The 25322-nt window shown below is 43.0% G+C and overlaps 2 protein-coding genes across 22 annotated transcripts in view; both read left to right on the top strand.

Annotated features, from left to right (window-relative positions):
* The window catches only part of CELF1 (CUGBP Elav-like family member 1), a 71745-nt gene extending 53460 nt beyond the window's left edge, over positions 1 to 18285 (top strand). For 16 of the 21 annotated variants that reach the window (XM_049825743.1, XM_049825742.1, XM_049825741.1 and 13 more), the window contains one exon: positions 1534 to 10811. In XM_049825743.1, the coding sequence (XP_049681700.1) occupies positions 1534 to 1661 (128 nt within the window). In that variant the 3' untranslated portion in view covers positions 1662 to 10811. Of the gene's footprint in view, positions 1 to 1533; positions 10812 to 12438; positions 12613 to 18177 lie in introns of those variants that run through there. The other 5 variants (XR_007509179.1, XR_007509180.1, XR_007509181.1 and 2 more) reach the window with 5 other exon arrangements.
* RAPSN (receptor associated protein of the synapse) lies at positions 15432 to 25138 on the top strand. Its single transcript, XM_049825756.1, has 8 exons — positions 15432 to 15647; positions 18178 to 18516; positions 19787 to 19945; positions 20291 to 20389; positions 20487 to 20609; positions 23303 to 23356; positions 24007 to 24206; positions 25020 to 25138. The coding sequence occupies exons 1-8, from the start codon at positions 15432 to 15434 to the stop codon at positions 25090 to 25092; spliced, it is 1263 nt and encodes a 420-aa protein (XP_049681713.1). The 3' UTR covers positions 25093 to 25138.
* The last annotated feature ends 184 nt before the right edge of the window (positions 25139 to 25322 follow it).

Genomic DNA, 25322 nt, shown 5'->3' with positions numbered 1-25322 from the left:
TAGTAATCTCTTTCCCAGTATATTGTCTAGTCTAGCTTTTAAGTCAAGTAGTGTGTCTTTCTCTATATTCCTAAAAAATAAATAAATCAGTCCAAACTTTTCCAGCAATGAACTGTATTTTCCTGATTTTCATTGTGACTTTTTGCTTTTCCTGATTTCGTACTGGTTTGGCCCTAGATAATTCACCATGATTTATGTTTGCAGACTGTAATCATGGTATAGTTCGTCCTCTTCCCCCTTTCTTTCTTTTCACTAATTGTCTCTGTTGCTGTATGTACTACTTACTACATTATCATTATGAATCATTTCCATTAATATTTTTATATATAATTATTATGGCTACCATATAGTACAGGAGCATTTGATGTTCTGTAATGCTCTGAAGACAATTTTTAAAGCTTCCTCCTAATGCTTGAAAACTTAGTAAGACCATTTCAGCTGCTATTTACTACCTAACTTTACATCTCTTATACTAATTTTGCTCTGCTTATTGTGTGTTTAAATGGGAGGCACATCAGGATGGGAAGTGTATCCTAAAACTGTAAATCAACCTGTCGTGCTACTGTTACTATCCAAATAGATTATTGTCAGTTAACTGCTAAAGTCCGTGATGCCAAAAGAGCAAAGAAGGTATTCTTTCTTAGCTTGTTTAGTAGAAGACTGCACATGTGGACTGAAAGATTTGTGGTTTTATTTTCCTTGCTTTGAAACCCCAGTGCAAGCAGTTGTAGCATTTTTGTAGTGCTATAAGCTCTCTTGACTATTTTGATAGAGGGAGATTTCTTGTGATGGAATAGGAGAGGTGAGGCTTTCTCTGTGGTTTTGATAGCTTTGTGCCTACATAGTATCCTGTTGGTTTTTTAGTATTTAAGACAAAAGATATGGACAATCTGATGCTTTGTGAGAACACAAAAAATATGTTGAGCATCAGGCTGTAACACCTGCATATGGAATGATCTCCCCAGGTAGTAATGCCAGCCATTGACTGGAGTTATTTAAAATGGGTTCCTTTAAAACCCTGGAGAAGTTTATATTGGGGATGCCCTTTCCCTGGAATGCTCTTTCATCTGAGAGAAACCTAAACATTATATTGGTACAAGCGCCACGCTGTCTTGACAGCTACTTCACTCCAAACAAATCTATTCCCATAATGCCAAGAGGGTGATTTCAGTCTTGTATCTTTAAAGAGCTTTCATGTATAGATTAACATTTTCCAGGTTTGGTGTTCTCCCAGGTATGAGTTCTTATAAAACAAACAGCAGTACTCATTTTTGTTGGAAGTCCAGAAAATGTTATTTTAATTTCCTGAGCTTTGTATATCTTTTGGCCAAAGTTCCATACGTCAGAAAGCAATGCTTTGTCTGAGAGCCCTTAGTATGAAGTTTTTATGAAGAGTCTAAAACAGTTGTGGGCTTCTGAAAATGGCATTTCATGCAAGCCTCTCTTACCTTGTGGAGTACCTGTATTTCCAGTTGTGAGTAGCTGTTCTGGACAGCTTTGGCACGGTATAATTATGTATTTTCCTTTCTTCAGGTTTTGTAAGTTACGACAATCCTGTCTCTGCACAGGCTGCCATTCAGTCAATGAACGGCTTTCAGATTGGCATGAAGCGTCTGAAAGTACAGCTCAAGCGCTCTAAGAATGACAGCAAGCCATACTGAGCGCCCCTCCCCTCCGGGACTGGAGTGAGAAGGATCTTCTGGTAAGTTGGAGAGGAGCGCTCTTAGTGATTCGAAGCCCTAAGGCTGTGTTTTTACAGTCCTGGAAGCTGATCCATGCCTTCTATCTGGCACATCTTCCCCTGAAGACTCGGCTGCAGCCTCTGCTGAGAATCCCGCTTCGGATGGAGGACAAGTTTGTGCTTTTGTTTCCAGTGTTTTACTTTGGAGTTTAGGTGCCATATCGCTGAGGTTTTGTTTTGTTTTCTTTTTTTTTTTTTTTCCTCCCTTATTTGAAGTTTGCTGTGTTTGTAACCAGTGTGTGTTGAAGGACCAATGCCAGCTCCTTGGGGGTGGGGAGGAAAGGTTAAAGGGAGCAGCAGAAACTGACACCACACTGCCTTGGGGTGGAGAGGAGAAGGGGAAGCAGAAATAACACAGAACAGCTGATCAAAACAAAGATCAGGAAGGAGAACTGAGTCCATCCAAGTTTGGGTGAGCAAAGAACCGACTCCATGTAGCTTTTGTCATGCCCCTTCCACTCTTTGAAATTTCCTTAACTGTATGCCATGGTGGGGATTTAGTAAATCATCTCTAAAGCAGGAGACAGGCTAGAAGGGTGAATACATTAACAAGCCGAAGGAAAACTGCAGTGATTATTTTTTTTTTCTGTATACACAGTAGTGTTCATGTAGCACTGTGAATGTACACAGCACTTTATAAAATTACTACATAATGTCCCTCCCCAAAAAATTTCACTGTCCGTTTACAGTTGAATTTTAATGAGGTGCAGTGAATTTCTCCATTATTTAAGAAAACTTACCATATGTACTTTATCTAGGTGTTGTAGAAAGGTATAGAGAGAGATAGCTTAGTCTGGATGAATACATCTGGGGCTGGAAACCAGAAATCTTTGATCCCTGGTAATCTGCAGAATTTTTTTGACAATTTTTCTTAACAGTTCATCACATTCCCCGCTTCTGTGGGATGATGTCCTTTTTGCAGAGTATTATTTGAATTCATTCTGATAAGCATAATGTAAGTGCTGTTCATTTCTCTATTAAAATGACTGTTAAATTGAGATACAAAGGCCAGAGCTACACTAACACAGCTCTTGAGGCTCCTGTTTCATACCTGTTCTCCTGGGATTTGATTTCTTAGTCTCAACTCTGTTGCAAAGATAACTTCCTGGGTTTTTTTTTTTTTTAAAGAAAACAAAACAAAACAAAACACCACCCCACCCTCCCGCCAAAAAAAACCCCACCAAAACAATTTGTGCAGTGATTTGGTCTAGTACTTAGGTATTTCTTTGTACTGCAGTTTTCCTTTAAGGTGGTGTGTACCAGTGCAAAACAGGCTAACACAGGAGCTGTGGAACCACAGCAGAGCATTGAGCCATTCAGTCTTACTCTGCCTTTTGGTACTAGCTGTTGTCTTCTATACTGAAGGAAAATTGAATACACCCCTTCAATGAACACACGCTTTTTCTGCACACTTGTGAAATTGCTAATGCGTTGCTAAGGGCCTTTGTTACACACTGGTTTTAGGGGGCTCAAAGGACTTTTGACACTCTGGCCTGAGTTGTTTTAAGAAATCGGAGTCGAGTCCCATTTTATAACCACCAAAATCCACCTCTGTCACGAGGAAGTTTACAATTTCTGTGTGTCTTTAACAGAAGTTCCATTTACCTCATATTTTCTCCTTTTCCTTGTTTTCTTTGTATTCCTGGTTCGAGATGCTGTTTCCCAGGGCACCAGCTAACACCGCAATCTGGGAGCCAGCTGCTAAACGATGAGCATGTGGGTCAGACGTAGGGTTGGGACGTCCTGTCCTGCTCCAGCAGGAGGAGCACTAAACCCATCAAACCTGAGATCACTTTTAGAATCCGCACGCAGTGGTCTGTTGGGAATGTCGGGCATTCCCAGGGACTGGGTCCCCTGGGATCTCAAACCTCAGAAGTAGAAGGCCTGACCCGTAGCATCCAAGAAGAGCCCTTTCCATTCTTAAATTGAAAATCAAACAATTGATGCTGGTCTGTCTATACTGATGGCAGACAGGTAAATCTATCAGTATTATTCAAATCATTTTGTGGTGGCAAAGGTGCAAAGGCCAGATTGCCAAATTTCCCAGTTATGCTGGCATGTGGTACCCTTCTGTGTTAATTATTTGAATCTCTCTAGAAACGTAAACAAACACTTAAGTGAACCATGTACACTTGAATTCTGCACGATGGGAAAGATGTGTCCTGGTTTTCTGAGAAAAGAGTGTTGGAGTGTGAAGGCCTCCAGGGTGATAATGGGATTTTTTTTTTAAATAAATAATATACTTTTCAAAAAAAAGAAAAAAAAAAAAAAGAAAAAAAAAAACATAGTTGGGAGCAACTGCTCCAAGTGCAACCTGCTGTAACCAAGAATGTTGTTTCTATTTTTATAGAAGTTTTATACCGCTCCAGGGTGGAGAATATTTATTACCTAAATTATTTCACTGGAAAAAAAGGCCAGGGTTTTGTAGAATCCTGAATGTGATTGTTTTACACACATAATGATGTGCATGATTGAAACTACTGATTTTCAGTGGCCTGTTTGCAGCCCAGCAACTGCTAAATGGGGAAGACAAATGCTGTGAACCAGTGGAGGAGAGCACTGTGCTCTGGGGTCTCTACAGTCACTCTTACCGTCTTTGCACCCTACCCCACTGTACTATCTGAGACCTTTGTCCCGTTTTTCATTTAACCAGATGCTCCGGCCTCTTTACTAGTCATTCAGTTGCCCAAAATTAGATATTATTGCTTCTGCAACCTATAGTGTGTCTTCAATACTGTAACTTATGGATCAAGCTTGGCGTTGTTGCAAATAGGTGCAACTCCTCTTGACTTCAGGAGATTCACCAGTTTACGCTGTGGCTTAGTTTGATCAGTGACTCCTCCCAGACAGGATCACCTCAAGACACCTAACTTGGGCTAGCTCCTGTGCCTTACTGGCATAACTATAAGTATTGCCAAAAAGAAAAAAAAAAAAACACAACCAAAACTATGCAGGTTAAATTTTAAAAGATGTGATCCTCAGATGGTTTGAATCAATGCAGTTCTGCTCTCTTCAGTAGAGCTGCATCAGTTTTCACCAGCTGAAGATGTTGCCCTTTTTGTGTATTCGTTTCAGATTTCCCTTTGTTGGTGTATCAATGTATATGTTGCCAAAGTTAATAAATGTATCAAGTTTGTGACTTGGACAGATTTTTTTCTAATAACAGAACTGATCAGATAAAGTCAACATTTCTGTGTCTGTCTGGTGGCTGCCGCTGACTCTGGAGATACAGGCTCTTCTTGCCTTCCCGTCTTAAGCCAGTTTTCTTCCTTGCTCATTGGCAGGAAAGTCTGGGATTTTGGGGACTTGGGGCTTTTAAATTTTATTTTCTTTTAAACTCCTGTCATGCTCTCATTCAAGTGCAAATCAAATCAGTGTCAAATGCTTTATTTTGTGAATAGTGGGGTAAGAGTTGGGTGAGTTCAAATAAACTGCAGAAGGATGGGCTTAAGTAGCCACATGGACAAAGTATTCTGTATGCTCATAAACCAAAGAATCTGAATTTTCTACAAAAGCTAGTAGGACTTCTGATGAAATGGAATTCCACATTATATGTGCCACCAGGAAGTACTTACGTATTTTTAGAAACAAGATGGAAATGGTCTACTTCATAGATTTTTTTTTTTCTCAGAAAACATTTGATTTTACTAGATACTCCATAATAAGATGAAAGTATTATGAGCAACTGAAGTCTTAGTCTGATGCTATTTAGTATCAAGTACTGTAGCAAATAAAATCTTAGATTCTTCAGTCCCCTAGATAATGAACAGTCCAAAATAGGATATCTCTTTGTTGTTTAGTTTTTCTTCCAGTAATACAAAGCTTGCGTTATTAGAAAATGCCTTTGGTATATAGTGATTAAATTTTAATCCAAAGCAGAATGAGGATTGGAATTTTTCAAAAGTATCTGAGAACAATGATGGTGAACATCGCTTTATATTTTGATGGTGTGGCAGTTTACTAGCTGTGGGCACTACTATCTGCAAATAGGCACCTCAGAAAATTTCTCACTGGCAAATACATCTATAAGGAAAAAGCTTTTCATCTGTATACTGAAGGTCCAATAGCATGATAGATTTTGCTTGCATGATAGCATTAACTGAAGTGTTTCTTCTTGTTAGTAGTTGTCAGGGAAGAACAGCCAAGCAGAATGAAATTGTTCCTATTTCATTTGGAAATATCTTAAAAGCAACTTGGATACAGCATACTGCAAATGAAGGGTGCAACTACGAACATGTGAAATGCTTTGAGAGCTTCTTGTTGCAAACATTTAAACATAAGGATGTTATATATCCCTGAGCATACCTACCACAAAATATAAAACACCGAAGGCAGAATTATCACAGCTGTGAGAATAAAACAAGGATAAACTGGAATAACTTTCCCCAAGTCATTAAGTTCTTATCGAGCACTTCATGGCTCTGCTCTTGCAGGCCAGTCCTTCCCCAGGGCTTTAATGAAACTTAGTCTTTTTCCCTCAAAATTGCTGAGGGAAATATTTTTTAAAAATCTCTATCTAAAAAACAAGTCACCCCAAACAAGTCACACAAAGAATTTCTGTGCTGCATGCTTAGATGTCACTTGATTTCATGCCTCTTGTTTCTCATGCCTCAATTTGTGATGAATTTGCATTTCTGGTTTAGGACTGAAACCTTACAGCTATCTGCAAACTATCTAGAATATTTCTGGAACTGTAGAAATAACTGCAAGAGTTGCGTTGTACTCTGCTGGAGTTGGTTTAAACTCCATATGAAGTCCTTTCCCCAAATTGAAAAGTATGAAGTACAAATTAATCTCAGCAGTTCTAGTAAGTGGAGTGTTGCAGGTTTAGTGGACAACATGCTGCTTGTCGCTTTAGAACGGGAATGCAACATGTGCTATTCTCAAACATGCTATAAATGCTATAAGATAACATGCAAGTCTCACCTTGCTCTAGTCTCTAACCAGCAGCTTCAAGATGTGCCCAAGAATAAGGCCACGAACAGGGGATAAAGGGGAATTGCAGGGGTGGGGTGAGGGGAGAGGAAGAAAAGAGAAAAAACATGCTGCTTCTGTCCCTTAACCTCCCACATTCTTCCCAAAATGTTCCTTGTCTCTTGCAGCTCACAAGCTGAGGGGAGGAAACAAAGGTATTTATATCATTTAATATAACAATTATTTTATTTATAAACTCTTCAAGAACGCTTTAGGAAACACATTTTTTCTACTCATCAAACTGGCAACAGTGACTGTAGAGCTTCTCAGAGCCCAGAGTCCCCTCCTCGTGAAGTCAGGGAGCCAGGGGCTGTTTATATAAAAGGTTGGGAACAGAAAATCCCTGTGCAGGTCTAAAGGTATGAAAAGTGCTCAGCTAGGACAAGTCTTAACTTGCAGTGAAGTCTTAAGGAATTATTCTCTAACGTGTGGAGTTTTTGTCCTGTATAATCTTTCCCCCAAACCCCCGGCCCCGTTCCAAATCACCCACCCCCAGTTTCCTGGGCTCCTAGGGAATGAGAAGGGACTGTAGCTGAAGGAAAGAACACAGATTTCCTGGGCTACCACTGCCTAAGACCTTCCCATGTTAGGATGCAAGAAAAGTCTCAGCCGTCAAACCACCTGTGAATCCCTTGTGTCCTCTGTCTTGTCTCTCATGGTCTCATTCTCTGTGGGCAGATTTTAGCCCTGGAGCTGTATTTTTTGGAGTTGGTCTCCTGGGGAGGGAGCTTGCTCTGTTCTTCTCTTAAACGGAGCTAGTGGAGACACTGGGCATGGGGTAAGGTGAGTGCAGGCTAATCAATGTGTCACTAGGCTGTGGAGTGCTCCACAGACTGGGTGTTGAGAGGGAAATCCAGGCCTCTGCTTCCATTTGGTTTCTGGCAGTTTGATGTTTACTTGGTGTCCTTCATGTACTTTGACTTTTACTTGTCCATCGTTGGCATGTGCTGCCCTTCCCTGTCAACTCCCTTCCCCAGGAGATCTCATTGTACAGTGCCCATTCTTGTTCTCTCTCTCCGTGTTTGGATGTACTGCTCTGTGTAACTCAGTGGGTCTCCCTCTTTCTGGTTTGTTTTTTTTCTAGATTCCTGCCGTTTGTTCATCGTTGTGCCTAAAGCATGTCGATGTGGCGTTCAAGTACATCGTCCAAATCCTTGTCTCTTCAGCTTCTCTGATGCTTGAACTCTCACCTTTGACCTTGTGTTGACCTTTGATGCTGATGTGTATTTTTTATTACGTTTGTTTCTTTCTTTTTTTTTTTTGTGCTGCCAAATTGGTTTTGCTAGAAAGACTGCTGAAGGGGAATATTTAAACTTGCATTTGAATATAAAAGAATTTCTATTTTTCTAGACCTTCGTAAGATAACCACTTGATTTTGTGAATCTGATTCTTTGTAATTGTCTTCAGAGCAGCCTTGCTAGCATACCTTGTGGAGTATTTGTATTTCTGTGAACATACAGCCAATCACTTTCTAGGCTTAGTTTTTTCTGTGTGCTTAGTTTTAAAAACACAGTTTCGAAGAAAAAGTCAATTATATGGTGTGACTTAATCTTTCAGGAGACTTCCTAGTCACATTTTGCTGATCTGGTTTCTGTGCTTGAGGAGACAGCATGTGTTTTTATGAGTTCAGACTTGTGACTTGAGTGGTATCAGCAGAAAACACTTGAACTACATTTTCTTCTGATTGTAGCTACGTTTTTGCCCTGGCATTTATTGATTTTTATTATTATTTTTATTATTATTATTATTTTTATTTTTTCCCCTGCTTCCCTGTGTGATTATCAGTCTGCAGTGAAAATTTGATCAAAGTTGATGTTGTATTTTGTTAAGCTCCAGCATGCTTGGTTTTTTTGTAACTACAATCTCCTCAGCAAAATGTGATGTTTTTGTTTTAATCTTTCAAACTAAGATAGTGCCCAGAAATGTTTTGCATGTTTCCTGCTGTTTTCTTCACACCCTCGTATATATATCACCTTCACCTCTCTGTTTTCTATAGTTTGTGCAAAAACTGAGTAATTTAATGGGTTTCAAAGGTATCCTTTAAATTGATGGTTTTGGTATGACAAATATCTGATCAGAAGCCACCTGAGGGCATCTACCTGTGCACTTAGACTGTCTGCCTGACAGAGCACCTGGACCTCATTCCATCTCCAGTGCTGTCAGAGGCTCCCAGGGGGCTTGGTTGCACTGTTCCTGGACTGGTGGAGGGGAATAGCTGAGGAGCAGGAAGGTGGGGGGTACTTCACACTATTTCTGTTTCCAAAGTTATCTGAAGTCAGGGCTCCTTTGAAACACTCTTTATGAGCATTTTGTATAATTCAGGGCACATTTGCGTGAAGTCCAGCCCCAGTTTAATACCATCAGCCAGACCTTGGTGGCAGGATCCTGGAAGGATCTAGGTTAGCTCTTGGAATAAAAGTGTTTGAAATATCCCAGATAAAGCATTTGTAGACCTGGTCCTACAACCGCTGGCTCTTTTCCCAAGTGACAAGCACAATACAACAGCCTCTGAAGCTGTTACCTGAACAGGGTACCATCCCCAGCTCTCTTCTCAAGGGCCTTAGCTGGGGAATCTCTACGGAGATTTTTTAGTTTTTGTTTAGTTTTTAATTGGGTAATGAGCTAAGCAGTTTTTCTGGCTTGCAGGTTGAACTAGGACAGGTTACTGCTTTCTGGGTAGCAGGCCTCCCCCTACCCTACATACCATCTGCACTGGTAGAAACTGGGATGTAGCTGCTAGATGAAGGCACCTGAAGAGTGTGTGCTGTGATGAAGTTTCAGTCAGAAGGAGAAGCAAGCTAGCGTAGGTATCTTAACAGTAGAAAATAATGGGAAATGAAATCCCAGGAGAAGGGATTTTGCTGAGAAAAAGAATCGTGTTTGATTGGATAGAAATCTTACTTTTGCCCAGTGTTTGGGATAAGGCAAAGATGCAAAAGGATATTTTTTTTTTTCTATCCTACTCCCGAGTTGGCTGAGGATACTATGTTCTCAATAGATATTGGCTAGACTTGTGTTAGACAGTCCTTAACCTGCATATAAGACAGAACATGTTCGGATATGGTACATATACCTGGGAATGAAGCGTGAGGCTGGATGAAAAAAAGGAGAGAGGCTGGTTTATTTGGGAGGTAGGGTTTTGTGGGCTGGCTGCTGTTAGTCCCACAGTCTGAATGCACAGGGCTGTGTGTCAGTGGGGGGCACTGATACCCTGCAGTGTATTGAGTAACTGCTAATACATTTCTGTACACGCGCATTTGGTTCCATAAGGAACTTTGGGGAAACCTGTGGAAAAATATCTGAAGAAAACCAAAATGCCAAACGTTGGATGTTTCTTTCCTTTCTTCTTTCCTTTTCTTTGGTTGTTTTAATTGTTCTGTGGTGGTTTTAATGGATTTGAGACAGTGGAGCAGCAGCTGCCTTTCTGATTTTTGGCTGCTTTTTGTGAATAATTTAAAAAGAAAATTTACATTTTGGAGACAAACCTGTGGGCTTTTTTATTGGTACAAACATTGTATTTAACACTAGGGGTTTTGTACAGTTTTTTGCCTTTTCTACTAGAAAACAATGTAAAGTGATTCACAATGTGACGAGAAAACAAATTGCCACTATGACCAAATGTAGAGTCTGTTCTGCAGTAACGGGATTTAATCAACTCAAAGTCGTGGTTCAGTCGTAGAAATGCTTTTCTTTACCTTGTTTGAGCTGTTCCTTTTTTTTTTTTCTTGTTTTGATTTGCAAAACAAAATGTCTTTTTGTGTGAAATTGTGTTGTACTTTGTAGAGAATTACGGATTTTACTTTAATGGTTTAAAAAGCAGAGGAGCACATGTTGCTTATCTGATCGCAGAGTTTGTGTAGTGGATTTAAAAATGAAAAGATTTGTTACAAGTTTGGAACGAGCGAGTATGTGTTAAAGGAATTTTCTTCCTTTTGTGTGTGTGTTTTTGTTTTTGTTTTTTTTTTTTTTTTCTTTTTGTCCCAAAGGGCAACTTAAAGCTGTTTTAATTGCACAGACACACCGACAACAAGTCATTTTGTATATGCCAAGTGTGGTACCTTCCTTTGTTTATTTGCTATTAAACTGTTTGAGAAGAGTCCTTGTGTGTTGTATTTGTGTCTTAAACTTGAGGTTCTTTTGGGGTCCAAGTGTGGGAAGATGAGGAGAGAGATTAGAGAACTAAATTCCAGTTTCTTAGCATGAGCCACAAAAATTTTCATGGCTCAATACCGCTTGTTCTGGATGTACAGTATAGCCCTGGATTTTTACCTCTATGTAACTACTTTGAGTAGAAATGGAGAAGGCTTTTTGGTGGTTTAGCCTCCATTTTGTTTCATTTGGTAGTCAAGTCCACTTTAGACATTAGATTCAGAAAAGCTTGGATAATGCAAATATGTGATAGACTGGGGAGTGAGGTGTAGGCATATCCAGCCTCACAGAACTGGTGCTGCATAGCCCCTTGCCTCTCTGTGCACTGTGCTTCATGGTGTTTCAGGGGCTAAATAACTTCGGCATAACACCAGACTTCAGCTATATAGGAACAGCACATGTGCGTGGTGGTGTGTGGGATTCGATAGGCACCAGCTTGTTCGTACTGCTCCTATGAGCTCCATACCCGCCACTGCCTCCTTACCCCTTCCAGGAACAATGGCCAAGCTTGCTGAACCTGTCTCCTGGTTCTGCAACATGAAGGTATCTGCAGTCCCCAGTGATCCTGGTCCTGGAAATACTACACAGGGAAACCCCAAATGGGTTGGGATTACTTACTAGCTCAGGTTTTGTGATAAGTGAAAGCTACCTGCTTTGCTTTTAAAACAAAGATATGTTAATCATGTGAAATAAAATGAGTTGTAAAAAAGTAAATATTTGGCGTAGGCAAAGTATACTTCATTCAGAAACTTGCCATGAGTTTGACATTAATATTGCCTCTCTTGGAAGGAAAGTACCACAATGGCTGTGACTTTGCCACATTTCTGAAAGCTCCTAAAATTCAGTGATGTTACTCCTTCCTTCTGCTGTCTTGCATCTCAGAGACTGCAAGCATTTTCAGGGCAGCTATGTTTCTCCTCCGTGTCCTTTTCCTCTGTTATCTGGCATACTCTTGTTTCACCCCATTACTTCCTACATGATTGTAAATCTGAGAGCGCTTGCAAGCATCAGGATTGAGTGCTGCATTCCTTTCCCCGCAGCGCACCAATTGTGAAGCGAGGCGCTGAGCCACCAACTGTTGCAGAGTATGCTGGGATCCCTGCAGTTAATTTGCAGCTGTTGAGAAGGGAGGCTGGAGAGATTTCAGTTCAGTAGGTTTGAGGTGAAGGATGGAGAGAAACAAATGAATCAGAAAAAGGGTTTGTTTAGGCGGGGTGGAAGATTCCTACTTGTGCAGAAAGTTGGCTAGTCTCATCTTAAGCAGTCAGAGCTCTGTCAGTTGCATGTTATGGAACTGGTACTAGATCCCTCTGGGTAGGTGGCTTTTTTATTTTTTCGAAGCTTTTTTCTTTAATTTAGAAGGCCACCACCAATCAGTAGACAATTAAACTACAAATAAGAGCCAGTGTATTAATCTCTGAAAATAATCAGCATTTCACATAAGTTGTTATATTTATCAACATCAACAGGAAATACACAAAGCTGTAGATGCAAGTCCTGATGTTGAATGTTTTAGGAGAAATTTTTTTCCTCTCACATCTGCCTCCACCTTTCACTACTTGTTTTGACTCCAGTCTCCAATCTTCCTGACTTTACCAGCCGTGTTCTGCTGTCTTCAAATGGCCAGGAGTCACCGGGGATACATTATGAAGAGCAGCGGGGAGGAAGACAAGCAGCTCAATGTGGTCACTCGGAAGAAGTGACTGCATGATTAGCTACACTGCGTGTATAGCTCCACTGCATGACAGGTGAGACTCCCTAATTTGGTGTTTCTATGCACCTTCCAGGCTTACTTATTTGCAGTTACCGAGAAGAAACTGTGGATCACTTATCATAGAAGCCATACCTGAATCTTGTACAAACTAGAGCTATCTTGAGCCACAGAGTGGTGATCATTCTGCCATTACTTTCTCAAAGCAGCGCAGGTAGTCAATGTCTTGGTGATTCTACCCCTTTATCCCTCCTTATTTAGGCAGCTGCATTGGGCTCAGAATGGTATATTCCGTATCAGAGTATATTTCCATGTTTTGAAAATGGCCAATTTGAGCCTCATGGATCTAACCCTCATTTTACTAGGGTAAGTTTTTATCTCAGTAGGTGAGTTGAGTTGATTCTTAAGAGACTAAGCACAATTTCATAGGAGAACTCAAGAGCACGGAAGTACATACAGTGTGATCAACAAAATGCAGGATAGATCATTTCCCTCCTGTTAGATGGGCTTTGTCAGAATGCAAGGCATCCTCTTCTCACTTTGCCTATTCTTTGTGGGATATGAGAGTGGATATTGAGGGGAGCAGTGCTTTGGTGAAGCGGTCCAAAAGCATCAGGGTAAGCCTGAGTTACAGGCAGGTTACTTGTGGAAGGCTGATTTTTGCAAAGTAGTCTGCTCCAGCAAAGAATGATATGATTTTTGTTTTCCCCTTTTTTGAGTCCTGGCTTGATTCTTTTATGTAGCAGACTCCAATGGTTGCTGTCCCTGGCCTCTTCTCCAAGTCAGAAATCCGATGGCCTCACCATTATCAGTGCTTTCCATGGGGATTGGTCTTCTGCATTTTATGTCCATCCCACCACCCATCTCCAGAGAGACATATAAGAATTAATGTAGGGAAGATAAACTTTCTTAATTCTGAATCAGAATTAAAACCTATAAAGTACCTAGATAATAATTTTAACAGTGTTGCTGAAGTGATTTTTGCACATTAACCAGCTGTGCCTCAGCGTTAATTTTTCTTCAGCCTTCTGTAGATTTTTCCAGTTTCTAATTCCAGAATTTGATACTACTCAGAGTCTATGCTGAAACATCATCTAGCACCTGCTTTAAAAAAAACTGCTAAATTAAATATTTTAAATAGAGTATATAAGCTCCCAAAAGAGAACCAGTCTGATTGTAGCAAGACTTTTCTACCATTTAAAATGCTTTTCCTTTTTAACATATTTTTCTGAGGAAATTCTGCATAAAGGTATGGCTGGAATCTCTTAAGATCATGACTGCTATGATGTAAAGCCTCTGGGTAGATTGTCGTTCCTTATTCTTTTGTGTCCTGCTTCCGTAGGGATGTTACCTCAGGAAGGCTCCCTTGGGTTTGTGTTTCCTTAGGCAGCCATGACACAGGCCTGGATGGTCCAACTGGTGGCCCGTGAGATGATTCTGTTGGTATTTACCTTTGCTTGGGGAAGAACTGCCACCAAATTCACACAGAAGCAGGGAGGCAGCTGGAGACACACCTGCTTCTGCACGTGGGTCTGTTAAAACTCTGAATTGCAATTTCTTTGGCCTGTAAAATGATCCCAAAACAGGTGTCGGGGACTTGTGTATCTGAAAAACGTTAGACTTCCCTGAGGCATTCCCCGCCCCCTCCTACCCCCGCAAGTTTGGTATCTCCTCTTATGAAGGACAGAGTAAATCTAGAGATAACCGAGACTGGCCACATTAAAAATGCAGCACATCAACGGGGGTATGAAACTTGACTCCTAGAGGTGTGTAGGGGCGTTAAAGCTATATTCTATTTGGGCTGACAATTCTCTTATCTGAAGGAGCAGAAATCTGTTGCTTTGGGTCATTATTGACATTCATCGTAAAAGATGAGCAGGTTCTGGATGTAGGACTTCAGTAGTGCCTTTGACAACTTCTGTTGCAAACTCTTGGAGGACTGTCATGGGTATCTGATGGCCATGAGCAACAGTCGGTCATGAACAAAGTTTTTCAGGATGGTTAGCTTCTTATGGACCCTGAAGTCAAGAAGTCAGTGCCGTATTTGCAGCAAATCTGTGACAGAGCTGACCATTGTCCACAGAAACAGTCCATATTGTCAGCTGAGGCCCTCAAAAGAGAGGCTGAATTTGTGCCTGGCAAGTATCGGGCATATTGTCGCAAGCATAACACTGCACGTGTGTACGTGCTGGAGCCTTCTAGTTCATACCTTACTTTTTAAGGCATGTATTGTTCCTAAAGCTACTACCCCTAGCTGAGGCTGCTACCTCCCAGGCTAGCCCACCACCACCACCGCTTGTAAAAGGTGATGGCTAGAGAGAGGGGAAAGAGACGACCGAGCCATCCCTGTGACTGCAGCTGATTGTCTCTCCCCGAGGTATTAATAAGCTGCATACCGGCGGGCAGGGGTGGGCAGTTGGCTCGCCGTGACCTTGGGAGCCGGGGAGCCTGACGAGCATTCCTGGGAGCCACGTGAGCCGAGGACTGGCAGGCGCAGCTGTAGCCAATGCGGAGGAGACCAGCACGGGCTGCTCAGATTGAGTTTCACTCCTGTCGCCTGAGATTTTTCTCTTTCTCTCCCCGTTGTGCTTTTCCTCTTTGTTTATGGGGTTGGACGGGCGAATGCACTGATGGAGTCCTAGCGAGCAAGATGTTTGCCTAGGGGATTTGGGATTCTACCTTCAGTGCTGAGCAACCACTTCTTGCCACTGCCCACCACAGCTCCAGCCCCCTGACATGGCTGGGCTTTTATGGCTCCAAGCCTTCTGAGCGCACAACCCGCCCTTCTCTATTAGGGCATTTTATGTTGTGTTCTCTTCTGTGCAATTCCTTTTTGCTGTCCTTAGAGGTTAGTGTATGAGGCTTTTTAATGCATGGGAGATGGGTCAGGACCAGACAAAGCAACAAATAGAGAAAGGACTCCATCTTTACCAGTCTAATCAGACCGAAAAGGCCCTGCGAGTCTGGATGAGGGTTTTGGAGAAGTCTGCGGATCCTGCTGGCAGGTTTCGGGTTTTGGGTTGCCTCATCACTGCTCACGCAGAGATGGGCAGATACAAAGATATGCTGAAGGTAAGGCGAACTGGAGATGCATGCATGCCATTGTGTCGCACCCACTACGGAGAGTGGCTGGAGATTAGAATGTGAAATCGGGGGGTTTGTTTTGTATATAGTAGAACATACCAGCTATTGAGTGCATATTGTGGGCTGCCATAATCACTGCGTTGACCAATAGCTCCAGCCCACAAAATACACATAATGCTACTTTTCACTGGGTCTGGTCCCTCAGGATTCCCAGGTTATTGAGGTTCTCCAGTTAATCATGGGGACCTTTCTTGATTTATTCCCCACATACAGGCACACCATGTTATCAGGCCTCAGGAAAAGGTATGAAAACAGGGCCTTTGCTCCACTTAAAGCTGTTTACAGTGTGTATGTCAGTGTGAAAAGAGATTTCTAAGTGGATTCTGTAGAATAAGCAGCAGTCTTGTGGAGACATCTGTTACCTTGTTCAACTGCTGTTTGATATCTAATATAGATCTTACATTGGTTCTTATACAATTATTTGTTTGCAAGGGGGCTGATTAAGAGGGGAAAGAGGATGCTTTTTTGGCAGGGGGATTGAGAGACGTTCCAGGAGGGGTCTGACAGTTACGGTCAGAGAGGGGCTCCCAGTTGTCAGGACAGCATAGAAGGAAGGATACTGGGCAGGATGAAAGAGTAGCAAAAAGAAGCTGAAGTTACATTGTAAGAGCATGAGGATAACCATGTTTGATTAAATGAACAAAAAGAAGCTGATGTGTAGATCTGAGAAGTAACGGGATGCATACAGAGAGCAGCAGGCAGTGTTTGGGAGGGTGACTCAGGAATCTGGAAGACAAGGCAAGAGGATGTTGTAACAGTCCTAAGAAACTATCCCAGCCTGAAATAGGGTCTTGCTGAAGGGCCTTGATATTCTTGTCCTGATGTTTTTGGTTGCCTCTTACTAGACTAGTAAACATTCAGCACTTAGCACAAAATGGGAAGGGGGTGCCCACATCTCATTGAAAAGCTTTTGGTAGCTCTGTTTAGAAGGGGGTGGGGGGATATCTTGCTAGTAAACCCATGCATGTGTCAAAGCCCTATCTTAAAACCAAATACTTAGGATGAACAAGAAAAGAGCGGTATTAATGCACTTGGAAAACATTTGAAGAAAAACAATTCTGATAAGTGATGTGGAATTGGGTGGTGGCACAAACAACAGACTGATTAGGGAAGAGAGAAGCAAAAAAGGTAAGGTGTGGCTACCTGAAAGAAATACTTGAAGGCTTCACAGAAAACAAGAAACAGGCAAAGGAGTGAGCTCAGTATACCTGAATGGTAATTTGTTACCTGAGAAGGGAGCAGAAAGTGGGATCAGAGTATGTGAATTCTAGTTCTTCCCAGTATTAGGAAGGAAAAATGGCTTCAGTCAAACTGAAGATTTTACACCACGAGTGATCAAAGATAGAGGAAGGAGAACTTTAGCAATAAACTGTTGAGAGAGGAAATAACAGGAGAGGAAGTGTCAGAATTAAAGGCATGAAATTAACTGTGATTTAAGAAGGGTTATGATGCTCAATCTCTTTTGGAGAGGAAAATTACTTCACACCAAGGAAAGAGGCTGTGGCAATCAGGAAATAATGAAGAACTTGTACAAAGGTAAGGGAATGTGGGGAAGCATGAGCTAATGCACGTTACTGGGTCCACATAGCAGCTTTCCTAAAGGGCTAAGGAATCTGAGAACATATATACCCAAACATACGCAATTTATGGTTGGGTTTTGTGGGTTTTTTTGTTGTTTTTTTCTTTAATTTTGTGAAGAATGTAAAATGTTCTGGTAGCTTAAATTATTATGTGTTGCCACTATACAAAAAGGAAGTAATTGGTGCCCTTAGGAATTGTTATCCATAAACCTAACTGATAATCTCTAATGAAAACACATACTGAGAAAATTGCTAGATATTTACCTTTGCTACTGGTGTTAATTCAAGCCAGCAGTGTGCTTGGTTCATCACAAAACACAAAAGAGTTGCTGCTTAGAAGAGTTTGCAGTCTAAAAGAAAACGACTTCAGATCATTTATGAGAACTGTATGCAATGAATCCTGAAGGTTATAGAATAAAAACTGTCAGGACTGCAATTTGTTAGTAAAACACTGATGAAAGAAGGAGCTTGCTTACTTTCTTTTATTAATAGAGTACTTTAATATCTTAAGAATTCCAGAGAAAGTGGAATAAATTAAATTCAGTGAAAGAAAACTGAGCTGCATTGTGTTGGATGTTTCCTGTTTCACCTACTTCTCTTTAGGGCCATTTAACAGCTTTTTTTTTTTATCCCCACTAACTGCCAGCCTAGTTCATTTTCCTTGCCCCAGAGACTGTGTGGAGAGGTTTCTTCAGACTGCTCACAGGCCTTTTAAACCACCAGATAAACTGCTCAATGTACAGGACGGTTCTCAGTCTGGGCTGCTGGACTGCTCAGAGATGAGCCACTTGTCCAGTACAGGGTGCTACTCTGTGGGTGTGTGAGCTGTATTTAAATAAATGACACACTTTTATAAACACTGTCTTTTCTACTTAAAGTTTGCAGTGATACAGATTGACACAGCACGGGAGCTGGAAGACCCGGATTTCCTTACAGAGAGCTACCTAAACCTGGCTCGCAGCAATGAGAAACTCTGTGAATTCCAGAAAACAATCTCTTACTGTAAGACGTGCCTGAACATGCAGGGTACCACTGTGAGCCTGCAGCTGAATGGCCAGGTGAGCCTCAGCATGGGCAATGCCTTCTTGGGCCTCAGCATTTTCCAGAAGGCTTTGGAGTGCTTTGAGAAAGCTTTACGCTATGCACACAACAACGATGACAAGATGCTGGAGTGTCGAGTCTGCTGCAGCCTCGGGAACTTCTACGCCCAGATAAAGGTGCAGTAACCTAAGGGACGGAAGGGTGGTTGTCTCATGGCTTCAGGAAAGACTTGGAAATGGTGTGAATTTCAGCTTATTTCTTTGCTATAGGAAGTGGAGTATTGAGAGAGCGTTGTAAGCTAAAATCTCTGCTTTGTAAAATCATCACAGTAAGGTTTGGAGGATTAGTGTAATGTTTATATAGCACAGCAGAAGCAGCTGTGAATATTCCTGTGTATTGAAAAGATCAAACGTAGCTTCAAAGAAGATCACATCAGAGGAGGTACTGTCTGCACACAGGGCTGGCAGCCAGAACTCATGGATTCTCTATTTCTGCCGCTATCGCAGGCAAATAACTATTTATATGAGCAAAAACAGGGAGGAACTGAGGATGGGGTGATTTGCCAGTTCTAACTTCTATTACAAACAGCAACAAATAGGTTTTCCTCACAAAGTCTTGGGTTTTGTCACTAATGGAAGACTTACCAACTGAAGTGTTGAAAACTATCAGTAAACTTCCCTCATAATACCAAAAATAAAAAGAACATTGTTCTGGATACTTGTAAGGTATGAAATAAGAAGGGGGGAAAAGAAATTTTAAAAGTTGTGGTTTCCTTTGTGCATCTTGGAGAATTAAAAAGTAAGAGGACTTTTTCATTTCTGCAGTCTCATGTAACTTACTTGAGAATGAGGTTAGATATTTAGATAATAGTTTTATGTACTTATTGTAAAATAAGATTTTTTTCTAAAACACTTAATGCAGAAAAATGCTTACAAATGAAAATGTGTTATCTTACTACTTATTGTGGATTTGGTGAGGCCATGATTCTTTGTTCCTGTTTCCTGCAATGACAGATAACCCGCCTCTTGAAGATCCTGACTCACCATATGGAGAACATGAGGGCTCCATGTAGATGTTGAAAGCAGAGATGATCTAAGAGCAGAGAAAGTTTTCAGCCCTTTTGGTTATAGAGGATGGTAAATGGTTCCTGCAGAGTAAAGTTGATGGCATACTATATAAAATTCATTTGCTATGTCATTGCCCCAGTGTCCTGAACCCAGAGAGTAATATGAATTCAGTATATGGCAATTCCACCTTCCACAGTTTGATACCCAGTGAAAACATCTAGTGAAATACAGCACATGGAAGAGGAGCAGCAGGAGTTGAAAGGTGTACAGAAATCTGCTAGCTTTTGCAGTGTTAGTAAATAAGAAATGGTTGCTTTTTTTTTTCTTCTTTGCTTTATTTTTGCTGTAACTGCTCTCTGTCTGTTTCTCTGCCTTACAGGATTACGAGAAAGCCTTGTTCTTCCCTTGTAAAGCAGCTGAGCTGGTGAATGATTATGGAAAGGGCTGGAGCTTGAAGTACCGTGCAATGAGCCAGTATCACATGGCAGTGGCCTATCGGAAGCTGGGGCGCTTGGCAGATGCTATGGACTGCTGTGAGGTATAGGGTGCAGGCAGACGCAGGGCTGTCTGCAGAGGCTTCTGCAAGGGGATCTTGCCTACAGGACTGGGAGGAAAAGAGATACCATGGCATTCACGCTTTATTCTAGATGTTCCTGCTGCCTCCTGGTCTTAGAACTGTGGTTTCAGTAGCCCAGGGGGCCTCAAAATTTGGGGTCTATGAACAGCCCTGGGTTGGGAACATGTGAACAAGACTTTACGTGACTTCAAAAGATTCTGCCATTTCTTTGGAGCTGACAGTTCAGTGGCTGGAGTGCGCAGTCCCAGCCCTGCTGTTTTGAAACAGGAACAAGCTCTTTTACTGACCAAAGACAATTTCTTTCAGGAGTCCATGAAGATTGCCCTGCAGCATGGTGACCGGCCTCTGCAAGCGCTGTGTCTGCTGTGCTTTGCAGATATCCATCGCAGTCGCAAAGACGTGCAGGTACAGCACTCTCCTGCCAGGAAGGACAGAGGGGATAGCAAGACGGTGTGAAAAGCCGGCCATAGCAAAACATCTGTTTTCCTCCCTGCTTCTGCAGACAGCCTTTCCTCGGTATGATTCCTCCATGAGCATCATGACAGAGATTGGAAACCGCCTGGGCCTGATCCAGGTGCTGCTAGGAGTGACTAAGTGCTGGATGATCCAGAAGGAGCTGGACAAGGTCAGTTACAAACTTGTTTCTACAGAAGTTTGTTAGACAAGATTAGAGCATACAGTCTTTTTCTGAACCGTATGCCCATCAAAGTGCAATAGAAACCTTGTACCCCTTGGTTCTACCAACAGGGTCTGTTGCTTGTACAGTTACAGTTTCTCCGAATGGTCCCTCTCAGCCAGGAATTTGTTACTAACAGTATGAACATTTATTCTGAGTCAGACTGCTAACTTGCGGAATTGTCTCATTAGTCAGTCCTGATTACTTTTAAGCACTACACTAAGAAACCAGCACTGAGGGAAGGAAGCCTACTCCCGCCATTGTAGGCAATCAGCTTATGCTTGTGCTCTGAAATAGATTCCGCTGCCTACTTTTTAGCTATATGACTAAGCTCATTGTTGTGATAGTGATGACGCTTAGACAGCTCTACAGCTCCACCATGTGCTTTGCAGACAAATGTGGCATCCAATTCCTAGAGAAACTCTGAAGGTACATAAACGGCGATGTGAAACCGAGAAATGAGAGCAGGAAATCATTTGGGAATAGATAACTGGTCAGTGTAGTACAAGGGGGCGACGTTCCTTATTTTGAAAATGCTTAGGCAATGTACATTGTGTTAAAATCCGGATTGTGCTAGATGCAGCAGATTGCACTGCAGGAACACTACTGGGCTGCAGAATGAGATGCTCAACGGTTAGCCTTGAATTAGTGCTGAACAACCTGGAGTGCCTGCACAATGCCACATCAGGATGCTGGTTTGGGCGTAGATATGATGAAGATTCACCCCTACCACTCTCATGAGAGACAAAAAAATTTAGCTCAAATGAAGCATCCCAGCTATTAGGAAATCAGGTATGTGTCAGAAAAGACAAGATCAAGGTGCTGTCAGCATCCATGTTGCCTACAGCAGGGAATCAGTTGGGTAAGATACACCTTGCAATCTCAGTAAGTAAACCCTATGTTTGCAATGGAAGAAGAAACCGTGTAGTTAGAAACTTTGCTCAGTGTAATCCCTTCCCAGCCTCGTATCTCACGTTCAGAAGAATGGGACAGGACACAGCAGGTGGGCCTCTACATAGCAGAATATTCAGAGCACCCATCAAACCCCTATATCCACTGATCCCACCTCCAGCCATCACCACCCTCTGATACCACAAAGAGCTCTCGAGAGCCTGGTGAGGGCACTGCACAGAGTCCTAATCTCACCAAAACCCACAAAAGAAGAGAATTAATAGATGAATCTTGTATTCTGTTCCAGGCATTGGAGGGAATGTCTGCCCTGGTGGGTCAGGCACCTTATGCCCGTTGCCCCAGATGTGACCTCCTCAAATGTCATAGCCCTGAATACTCACCCAAAGCCTGTTCTTCAGCTTGCCAGTCCCAGTTTCCATTTCACATGCTACTCATCCCAATATCAGTTACCTAATAAATCAGTTTGCTAACTTTTTACTTGCCGATTCCCTATTGTCCTAGCTTCCTCCATCTTCCCGGTCTCCTCAGCCAGTTAGTCTATTTCCTTTTATTTGCATGTAGGCAATGGTATTGCAGATACTCCCAGGCTGCTGTCCCAGCCTGCTTGCCCAAACTTTTGTGCAGTCTCATATTCCTGTCCACGACAAACTGTCCCCTGGATTTCTCAGCATCTCTTCCTCCACCCCACATGCCTCACTTTGATTGTTAGTCCCAGTCATTAATTTCAGGGGTTTCCTGTACACAGTCACTCTTAGTAGGCACAGCTCTCAGTTATGTTCTATCTGCTAGCCTTCAGTTCCTGCTTCACTATTCTACAAGTTCCTTACCCCAGGCTGTGGCTGCCACCACAGGTCTAATGCCGCCATCTCTGCATTCGAAGTGCATTCTTTCATCTCATCTGGTCCTCTTCTCCCAGAATAGCAGTAGCGCCAAATTATAGGGTAGAAATTTTATAATGTTCTTCCTGAAAACTACTGCACCACAAGGGAGACCTCTTCTTCCCCTTGGACAAACCCGAAGCAGATCTCAATAGTTCTGGAAAACAGAGACTGATGATCAGAACAGTGAGGAACACTGTGGCATCTAAGGTAAAGTAGGGACTCATTTGGTGTAACAGCTGCTATGCTAAAAACTTTCCTTTAGATTGAAAAAGACAGATAGCAGTACACTCACTCCTACATCACACCATGCGTAAGTAGGACAAAGTGGATATACGAATAGCAGGGAAAAAATGGAAGAAGAGCGTGGTGTGTTGGTGGTGCTGATCCTTTTCCTCCCCTTTTATACAAGTGAAATTAGAGTTGCCGAACAATTATAGAGCCTGTAGGGTAGGATGGAGAAAAGGCTTGCTTTGCTTGTGCTTTACCACAACCCCAATGAGCATGTGTGACTGAGTTTAAATAAGTCTGTATTCTCTCTGCTTGGAAACACCAACCTCTGCCAACACCATGCCCCTACTTTGCGCTGTGTGGCTGGAACAGACATGTAGCACTTGGATTACTTGTGGTCTTTCAGAAACCAAGCTTTTCTTCTGGATGAACTTTTGGGAGAGGACGGAAATCTGCCAGACAGCTATCTTGCATCTCCAGAGTTGCAGTGATGCTTGTTTATCCAAATTCTACTCTGTACCTCTTCACCTCCTTCTTTTAATAATTCCCATAGGGCATTCACACAAGTCTGGTTTTGATATATCAGACTGAGAACTGATGACGCATGCTCTCCGTTCACAGGCTCTGGAAAGCATTGAAAAGGCACAGGAGCTGGCAGAGGGACTAGGGAACAAGGTAGGATCCTACAGCTTCTCTTCAGCACTCTCTGTAGTCTTCTATCAGGCAACTTAAGAAGCCAAGCGTTGAAGTATCCAGCCTTGTTATTGCTTGTTAACATGTCCGTATTAACCAGCTGATGCTTGGGGTCTTGCTTTGTTGTGAAATGTTTACTTGTGGGCAGTTGCACATACGATCCATCAGTGTGCAAGTCTGAAAAGGGAGGGAGGAGTCGCAGTGGGAAAAACAAAGGGGAATGGGAAGCAGTAAAAATGGGGTATGAAACAAGCAGAGAGCTAGAGCTTTTAGGGGTCTTTTCTTGAAAAACATTATTGCCCTGAGCAGCAGCTGAACTCTGTGCTGGCTGGAGGTAAAGGGAAGTGAAATAATACAGTGTATGTGATGGCTAGCTCGGGAAAACCATCCTGATGAAAGAGCTGCAGAGTCCCTCAAACCTGGTGTCCCCTTTCGTAATACAAAGAAGTAGGGTTAGTTGCAGGAAGTGCTGAGAGACTAAATGTCCTTATCACCGATGCTGTCCGTTGGGCAGGTTTCTGTGCCGCTGTTTCTCTAGCCGGCTGATGGGGCTGTAGTGGTTTCCACTCCTGTTACTGCTCTGTCTTTCCCTTCTTGTTCACTTTTCTTACGTTTTTGCCCTTCACGTGCAGCTTGGCCTGCTGAAGCTCCACTGCCTTTGTGAAAGGATCTATCGCACGAAGGGGCAGCAGCGAGAACTGCGTGACCACGTAGTGAAGTTCCATGAATGCGTGGAGGAGATGGAGCTGTACTGTGGCATGTGTGGAGAGTCCATTGGGGAGAAGAACAACCAGCTCCAGGCGCTGCCTTGCTCCCACTTCTTCCACTTAAAGTAATGAGCTGGAAGTACTAAAGATCGTTGTTGCGACATTAGTCATAGGAAAGAGCCGTTCGTGCCCAGAGCAGGACAGTCCTATGCATGCTGTTCCCCAGGTCTTTGTCCTGCTTACCGGTGCCCCGCAGGATCCCATTGCAGCGTTGTGAATCCCATGGCCTTGGAGGGTGAGGTTTAGCCATAATATCCATCCCACTCCCACTTCTGTCCTCTAACTGATTGTTTACCTGTGTGCTCACCTTGTAGGTGCTTAGCCCAGTTCACAGGTTCTCATTTAATTCCTCTTGGGGAATCAGTTCTTCACTCCCAGGGGCAGTTTGGATTTTTTTCCCCCTGAATCCCCCCACTTTCTCTCTTGTCTAGAGGTACACTCAGGTGAAGGTGTTCAGTCTGTTATTGTGCTACTGCCATGAAAGCAGTTAGCCGTACCCCCGCTTTATTTTTAGAAGAAACGCGAGTGTAACGAAACACTTAGTTCTGAAAATTGAGAATTTAAAATCGCAGCCTCGCCATGACACCAAAATCGGGATCAAAGCACTCGGCAGCCAGAGGTGCCCCGCGATCTCTGCGGATTTGTCTCCGGCAGTACAGGAACCTACTGTGGTAGAGGAACGTGCTCAGTGCGTCTGCGGAACGGGTGGAAAAAACAACAACAACAAAAAAAAGAGATGAAATCGTTGCCCGTGACGGGAGGGACGTTTTTCCCGGTGTTATTGTGTGGTTAACCGCCCACAGCACAGCACCGGCAGCGGCCCTGGGGGCGCCTCAGGCCGCAGGGCCCCCCCCGCAACCCACCTCCTCCCTTTGCAGGTGCCTCCAGACCAACGGGACCCGGGGCTGCCCCAACTGCCGCCGCTTGTCGGTGAAGCCCGGCTACGTCTGACCCGCCCGTGGGGCTCGGCCTGCGCCGTCGGGACTGCTGGGGGAACCTCGAGAAGGGAGGGGGGGGGGGGGGGGGGGGTGGGGGGGGGGTGTCCCTTCAGGCGGTGCCGCGGGGCTCGGGTGGGCGGCCGGGGGCGTCCTCGGTCCGGCCCCGCTTCCTCGCTCCCTCTGTACGGGGACTGGCTGTAATAAAGGGCATCGCCGGGAGAGTTTCCCCGACTGCCGCCGCGA

Source organism: Accipiter gentilis, chromosome 22 (genome assembly GCF_929443795.1).
Source record: "Accipiter gentilis chromosome 22, bAccGen1.1, whole genome shotgun sequence".
Lineage (NCBI taxonomy): Eukaryota > Metazoa > Chordata > Aves > Accipitriformes > Accipitridae > Astur > Astur gentilis.
The sequence above is the reverse complement of the archived record's forward strand: the minus strand, read 5'-3'. Positions and strand labels throughout refer to the sequence as shown.